An 8,500-nucleotide genomic window follows, 5' to 3' on the forward strand; every position below is an offset into this window, starting at 1 on the left:
CACACACACACAGTGCCCTGACAGTTGGTGTGGTAGAATCTGGAATTGTTCTGACACAATGGCTTTTCACACCTCTGTGCTGGGCATTCCCCAGAATTTCAGACTGATTTACTTCAAAAACAAGAATGGTTTTCCGCCCTCAACAATGACAAGCAAGGATAAAAACTGCAACCAAACCCAAAAGAGTGAGGCTACATGCACACACTGGGACAAAATATGTGATGTATGACCACATCCACAACCACATATTTACACTGGGATAGGACTTTCCAAGACAAATGAGCTTTTGATCTCTGACCTTTTAAATTAGGAGGGGTTATGAATGGAAGCCTCAGTAGAATACATGTAGTGCGATAACACTTTAGGTTCAAATAGTGTGGGGCACATTGTGAATCAATTAAATTACAAACACACTCAAGTTTTACCTTAACATTCAAGAGGGGCTTCCTGAGAGGTCTACCTTACATGCAATTCTCATTTAATACATTTGGTACATTTTTTTTCAGAAATGCTATGATTAAATAAACACACCCATTTTGAAAATAAACAGATTGCTAAAATATAAATGACATCACACAAGAATGCGTAGATAACACAGGCAAATGAGATTTGGGTCACACCCAAAAATCCAACAACTAATTGAGTGGCACAACATCTTGGCATGCCAAACTTCTCTATGTGCCTTTAAAATTCAATGCATTCAACTGCCAAGATGTTGCGCATCACATGATGGCAACAAGTGAAGAGTAAGCTGAGCGCTAAGCACCATGCGAGTTGTGACGCACTGAGAAACAGGCATGCATCTAAAACACTTGATTGACAATACAAAAATGCTGACAAAAGTTTCATTATTCCTCCTTTACTGGATCTTGCCAGTTAACATAAGGCTAGCTGGCTAGATCTTGAAATGGTATGCTGTGCGATACCATTTGTTGGCATATTGCACAGTCAGCACGTGAGATGACACTCTGATTAGTCTCATTCAGCCCGCGGTTTGTGTACATGCTGCCAGCCTGTCTTACTGCCCCCTGTGGTCAGATATAGACATTGCATCCAAAAAAGGAACAATTCACAAGCATTGTAATCAATAATGAGCTACGAGAAAAACATGAAATGAAAGATGGGATTCTTGGCATATTTTACTCACCAATTTTTCCTGCAAGGCATTAAATTAACTTTGATCTGGCTTACATGGCTAGCAATCGATTTAGCTAATTACAATGAAAGCACCTTTTAAGAGCCCTAACCCCTGAGTACATACTCCAGCTGCATAGTTTCAACGGGCATCCAAACCTTGATGGTATTTAAACACCAGCTGATATGTGCAACATGCAACGGCTGCTTTAAAGTGATGCTTGTGAAGAGGCACAATGCAACAAGCTAGGTACAACTAACTGCCCAGTCACCCGCCTCAGAAAAATGACTGACTGTGCAGCCAAGGTCCATTAGCTAATAAAAGCACGTTACGTTATTAAATTGTTCGCTACTCATTCTGATACAGCCAGCTATCAGGTTCAATTCTATAACGATCTATCGGCTTTTAATTGAACTAATGAACTAATGTTCAGTTGATCTGCTAGCAGGGTGAAGAAGCTAAACCTCACACAGTGTCAGTTGGGCTGTTTCATCAGAAGTCATGTGACAGCACAAGCCCTCTTTCCATCAACAGTGCTTACAGAAAACTGGACTGCTCGTCTAGCCAGGTTTCTATTATGGAAGCAGTGTATCTCCAAACCTGTAAATTAAATGTGGCCAATTCCTCTTTTGGAAATCATCCATAGGATTGTCAAATAAAAGAGCTGTAACAAAAATCCTGTGTAATGAAAACCATGCCTTTATTACACAGTATTAAAGTTACCCATCTTAACAGCTCACCAATCATACATTTTCTAATGCCCAGCTATCTACATTAGCAGAACAGTTCCACCAGCAGTTTTTGTGCCAGGCCAGGCCATTCTCATCAGAGAATGCACTGCTAAAATTTGATGTGATTCAATTTTACCTCCCTGAATTCCTTTTCATACCATGTGCATTCACAGACACAGATCCACCATGGCAACAGAGGAGAATCCATCAGCAGCTGAGTCTTGAAAACCAAAGAGAGCCACAATTTCACTCAGTATTCTAACAACAAAGGTCACCATACACTCTCTTACTAGGTAAGAAAACTATAAAATTGTCGTTTGGAAGCAACTTACTGGTTGAATTCAGCATAAATGCAAGATGGATGAATGAAAACCTTATAGGCATTATAATGCTTTATAAAAGACTTCTTCCCTAAAAACCCTCAGACAGCGAATGACAAGGAAGCTTTGGCACACAGCAGTCAAAATTGTGAGCCCGTCTAGAATAAAAGTGTAAGCACCATTCCATTTTGGGAGGGGAATGAAGTGATCCTTTCTCAAGCCTTCCTGAAGCAAGTTCTGAATTAGAAACCCTACGAGTGTTCCATCACACGGATTCTAAACAATGGTTTGTTTTGCTCTTACATTTACATGTTGTAGCTTAACAATCTTATCCAGAGCACCATAAAAACTGCGAATGTTATAAAGCAATCAATTCAAAATTTTATCCTGATAAGTGTACGACATGGACATAAATATAAAACCTTCACAGTCGACACACGCTTTTTGAAAACATCTATATTTCCAAATATTCCTTCTGTTTTGTTTGTCTTTTATTGTGTTCCATTTTCCCCTTCTCCAGGAGGATTCACACAGGGAACATACATTTATGTATGTATTTCTTCTGTGGTTTCCCATTAATTTTTCTGGTAATCTGCAAAATTACAGAACTAGGCCATCGCGGTTGGTGTGGTGACTGCAATTACCCACATGTGGGTTTATGTGGACCTCATGCACGTGTGTCAAGGAGACAACAGCTCTCAGATACAGACCTGAAGTGCAACTGGACAAATTTGGTTCAAAAGTCCCGCTAACAAACCACTAGTTTCACCTCAGACAACTGCACCTGACATTGTGGCATTCATTGCTCTCTTTTCATTTATTTAAATGGATAAAAATATCTATCCATGTGGTAAGAACACACTAAGTTAGTAGTCATATACAATTAAAAACCACTGAGCAGCAACCCCACACCTCTTTTTGTATTTAAACCTATAAATATAACTATCAATGTAATTTACAAACACTTACAAAAAACCAAAGATGGACAAGCAGATGGCACATAGATTTAATTAGCTAAATGATACAGGTTAACACAGCAATCTGGCAAATGAACTAGTGACCTAATAGCTATGTACATTAACATGTTAAAGCATTAAGCATGTTATCTGAACTCAGTATATGAATGGCTTTAAAAAAAAAAAAAACTTACTACTTAGAAATGTGCTTCTAATGCTTTTCTTTCAAGACATTGGTTAGAACTAGCATACAAATAATTAGTCTAGAACAGGATGACCATCAGATTAAATTAAGGAATTAGAAAATTTCATGACTTTTCAGTGACTCTGTAATGACAAATGTAAGATTGTTAACGATTATTTTTTATTGCTGCAGTCATCAAATTCCTATGAAACTGAGGTAATTAAGGGGAATAGAAATACTTTGACACATTGCTTTCAAACATATCATGTGCCTGCACAGACACACACTTGTTTGCTGGTTTAGCAGCAGATACAAGTGACCAATAACTTCTGAAGGTGGTCTTAAAGCGCAAGCCAGCAAGCCACCATTCATGGAAACTGAAGGCAGGGTAGGCCAAGCCCCCAATTCAGCCTGGTGCCTCGCTATGCAACCACAAAAACTGCACGCTACAGCCCACCCCCTTGTATATGCCTTTATGTCTCACCATGTCCCCTGAAAACATCCACCTGTTTTATATGTAAAAAAATAAATAAATTTGGTCAGGAGACACATTTGTTCAGACTGATAAAAAAAAATTTAAGGTAGTAAAATAACACATAATAATGAATTAAACCAAACAGACCCACTCTCCCCCTTAGCAGACTAATCCTTGCAGTTGTCACAACTGGTAGACGGTGTAGTAGGGAAAATGAGCAAGTGGTTTGTGCATTGAACACAGCAACTTAATGTCAAGTGAAAGGAAAGCAGCAACCAACAGTTTTGACAAAGACAATGACAAAAAATGAACAAAAGAACAAACAAGAACCATGGTGAACATCAGCTGTGGCTGTTGGTCCTGGAAGTAGATCTGTGAACTACTGCAGATGACCACGTGCAGTCTATTGAAATATACACATGTAACCCATTTTAACATTGCAAAGCTGACATTTTTGATATTACTTAATATTTTTGTCATAGAAAGTTACATTTTACTGACCATCACATTGAACTACATCTGAACACCAATTTAATCTCCCTGTCAAGGTCAGATTTTCACTTCAGAAGCCAGATCACAGCCTGAGCAACAAGCCTGTCCCTGGTACATCAGTGAGTAGTGTCACAACTGGAATACAAACTGGCAAACAGGAAAAATGGATTGGAACTAATCATTTTATATTTTATTCGTATGATATTTTTGAAGAAGATTACTTAGTTTAAAATTGGCTAGGATGTAATGTAATGTGGTAATTTGATTTTGCAGTATGTTCTCAGGGCCATGAAACATTGTCATTTTCTGATTTTATGAAATTCAGAATTATGATATTTTGTCTTGTGTCTACTGTCTACTTTTATTTTTATTAGTTCAAGACAAGAGCTAAAACATTATTTCAGAGGGAAAGCTTGTGGTGAAAATTCATAGATTGTTTTTAGATTAGGAAATACAGTTAGCCATACATTACCATACATTACAAATAAGAGTGTTATTTTATAGCAAACAACATCTTTGAAAGCCAAATACTGAACTTCTAATATCATTTTCTTTATGTAAGCATAAATCACTGAATGATGCTCCTAAAAACAGAACAAAGGAATCAAGCTTTTCACTGCTTTGAACACGACAGGCCATTTGTTTTACTTGCCAGCTGGGTATCTGTCTTGTTAGTACCCCATCCTTTCCTTCCGCCAAGGTCATGAGAATCAACTCAATCTCACAGAAGACAGAACTGCAGACAGTTCAAACTACAGAAATAACCAATATAATGTATGCACGTTGGTACACTTTAAATTATCACATGGTAGTTCTTAAAAACTGAATGGCATATTATGAATAAAAAAAAACAGTTAGAGGAACGTGTTATTGAGAAAATAAAGTACTGAATAAAATCCTGTTACCTTGACCCTATCTACCTTCAGAGACAATGATTCCCTTGCAGTACGAGCCTGAAGATGTAATCAATGTTATTCAAAAAGCCAGCGCTCTTTGTTAAAACTAAGTCTAGAAGTCAAGAACAACAAATATTGTTTGAATACTATTAGCTTGGTAGTGTTCTAAGCCATTCTCTAATGGTCATCAAAACAGACATGTTAACTTAGCTCAATTTCTATATGTAACATGAAATGTGTATTTTGCAAAGTTTTGAAAATCACCAAAGTCCCAGTCCTAGTTAAAGCCAATGTAAGACAGGCAAACATATTTAACACACACTATGCAGCATATGCAAAGTCAGAGTTAGTTCCTCACCAAGACCACAGAGGAGAGTCTACAGACCACATCCCATGAGAAAGCTTTCATTTTTCCTCTCAATCAGAATAGTCTGAACGAAAACCACCTAGGCAACACATCAATCACACTAATGTGAAAGGGCCGTATTATTTCCATCCAGTATAGTGCAAAACCATCAAAGAAAAAAAAATGTCTAAAAATTCTAAAAACCCATCATTTGCTTCCCTAACTGAGCAACTTACTCTGTTGGGAAAAAAAAAAACTGAAAGTGCCCAGCAACGGCAAAAATGGTTTGTTGCGGAAGAGCACAAAATGACACATGAGAAAAGCACAAGCCTTTCTCTGAAACAGCATTTCACAGGGATTACTGAGAGATACCATCTTTATATTTGGCCAGCTGACACGCACACAAAATACTTCAAAACAAACACTTGACTCATCTGTCAGTCTGCTTCTCCTAGAACCTGCCTACTTTAGGTTCTAATTATAACGCATGCAAGTAGTTGACTGTAAACTTGAATTGGAGTCTGCTCTTGACTGTAAACATCCTCTAATCTACCTTGTAACTTGGAACATAAGTTTTCCTGTACAATTCTCTCCAATTCTTTCCCTTCCTTTGGGACTATTACATGATTTTTTACATGATATCTTTTATTTATTCCATCCTACCCCTTAATTAGCCCTAACTGAATGATGTTTTTCAGGTCAGTAATTACACATTAAGGACAGAGGTGTCCAGTCCTGGTTCTAGAGACCTATAGTGAGTCCATCTCAAATCAACCAATGCCTGACACTCTTTGATCTTGCATTCACTTCATTTTGTTATATTAGACAGTCATTCAGTGAAACAAATCTCAAGGCTAGGCTCCACGCTCCAAGGAGTCTTTGAGAGACAGGTGCCAAAGTGATCTTTACCATTGCAGCTGTTGGACTTTGCTGTATATTCTGGTCCAAATATCTCCAGAAATATTTTTTATGGAGGCCTGATATTTTTGGGCCAGCTAACATAGACACGTCACAGCAATGTTGAAAAACTATGAATACAAAGTCTAAACTTTAAGTTTGTGCCTTTGAATGACTGAGGGATGTTTGCATATCATCTGATATAAATCAGAGACAAACGATCGTCTGACTCCAGTGCTAGAGACGCCCAACACCTGCACGAAAAGGCTACAGTTGTGGATTTCTAGTGGACACGAGAACAGGCGTAACATTTACAAGTTGACAGACTCATGACCACGTCACCTTTAGCTTAGTTCGCAAGGCAGTATTTCAGTGGTTCAAAGTATCAATTACTACTAACGTTAACACTTTTATGCAGATGTATACAAAGCATACAAAGGCTAACACATAAATGTCAATTTTTTTGTGTATGTCGCTATGCCTTCCTCAGCTAGCTGGACTATCCTCTAAATTGGTTTTAACCCCATAATTCGCGACTCCAAAGGGTGCGCTTGTCTTATAACACATATGATTAGCTCGTCTTCTCGAACGTGATTAATAACTAAAACACTGAAAGAGAAACAGCGTTTGTTGCTCCCCCTACCTGACCGCCATCAAAATATTGTGACGACGTAAAGAAACAGAACTAGAATCTGTGAGACTATACACTTCCAAGGTTCGCTGCCGCAGCTGGCTGCTTTCCAGACAAAAAAACGGTACCCACAAGCGAGTTAGTAGACTATGACTTAGTCACTGCTTCGTTAGCTAGATTTTCAATACCTACAATAGCAGTATCAATTTAAATAACTAGTAGATACCCACTGAAACAAAATATACCGTCAGACTAACAACCTTATTAGTCTACATGCCCAGATAACGTTAACAGAACGGTGGCTAGCTACATTAGCAAGAAAATTATTATAATATTAATGGATGCAATTTTACTTCTATGTATAGCACTTGATTACACACTGCAGAGGTCAATACTCTTGAAGTGAAAAGTGTTCATAAACAAACTTTGTTTTGCGTGGAATTAAGTCAGTTTGCTAGCTAACGTCGCTAGCTGAACAGTTACAATTACGCATCAGCATAAAACAGGTCTGCAGTACGTCACAATCATGTCTGCAACATTGAGCTAGCAAGTTAGCCAGACAGCTACCTAGCCAGCTATTAAACTCGCCGCTTCTCCAAGCAGCCAATGAAGAATTGCATACGAACACTTGGCCGGAGACTTCAAAATGCAGTCAACCATAATTAGTTACAGTACAGTTTCATGGCTAGCCTGCTGGCCACTAATTCTAACTGCAGTCCCATAAACAAACCGGATAGTTGCATAGGTAGCTAACGTTAGCAAGCCCACGAAATGTATCCAACCCAGTAGCCAATTTAAACAGCTAGCAAGCTACTTGCCTAGCTTGTGGATACTGTTCGTTATATAGCAAGTGAATTCACTGGCTGCCATGAAGTTATCATGGGCATCTGACAAAAACGTGCCACAATCGCTAGGTAACGTTACATGGTGTCTATGGCCAGCCCACATAATGTCGTTAGCTAGCTACTTACATTTTCTCAGCCATTTCATCCAGTACCGCACGATCAGGCTGTGGTATTTCTTGTTTTCGATGCACCAGGTGGATAGTCCTTGTATCGATTCCATTGTGTTGGACACTCCTTGAAATCGCCGGTCCAAAGACGACTCCAAAGTGGCGGACGCACCGCGACCACCGTGGCCGCTTGTCGCACCAGCTCCTGCCGCCATTTTTGTGGCCCTCCTCTCTGTTACTGTGTCGCGGCTTTACACACACACACACACAAACAGGTCCACTTTGGACCGCAAGGGCGCGCGAGTGATAGGCATAAACGGGAACACGCCTCCTTGATACAGTGTGTCTGTAATGAATGGGTCTGTCTCAAAATTCAAAATCCAGCTGGTTTAACGAGATAGCTGTTTCGGACTTGTTAACTAAACGGGCCACTTCTGCAGTGCACATCAGGTCAAGAAAATGCGTGGAACCCCCCACTGTTAAGG

At 39.1% G+C, this 8,500-nt stretch overlaps 1 protein-coding gene across 3 annotated transcripts in view; it reads right to left on the reverse strand.

The window, feature by feature from the left end:
* LOC118784544 (regulation of nuclear pre-mRNA domain-containing protein 2-like) overlaps window positions 1-8,473 on the reverse strand; it is a 33,268-nt gene extending 24,795 nt beyond the window's left edge. For all 3 annotated transcript variants that reach the window (XR_005005252.1, XR_005005251.1, XM_036538825.1), the window contains exon 1: window positions 8,035-8,473. Coding sequence is in view for 1 of the 3 variants with exons in the window: in XM_036538825.1 (XP_036394718.1) it covers window positions 8,035-8,230 (196 nt within the window). In the remaining 2 variants the exon portion in view is untranslated. The remainder of the gene's footprint in view (window positions 1-8,034) is intronic.
* Window positions 8,474-8,500: the final 27 nt, after the last annotated feature.

This window comes from Megalops cyprinoides, chromosome 10, assembly GCF_013368585.1.
Source record: "Megalops cyprinoides isolate fMegCyp1 chromosome 10, fMegCyp1.pri, whole genome shotgun sequence".
NCBI classification, from domain to species: Eukaryota; Metazoa; Chordata; class Actinopteri; order Elopiformes; family Megalopidae; genus Megalops; species Megalops cyprinoides.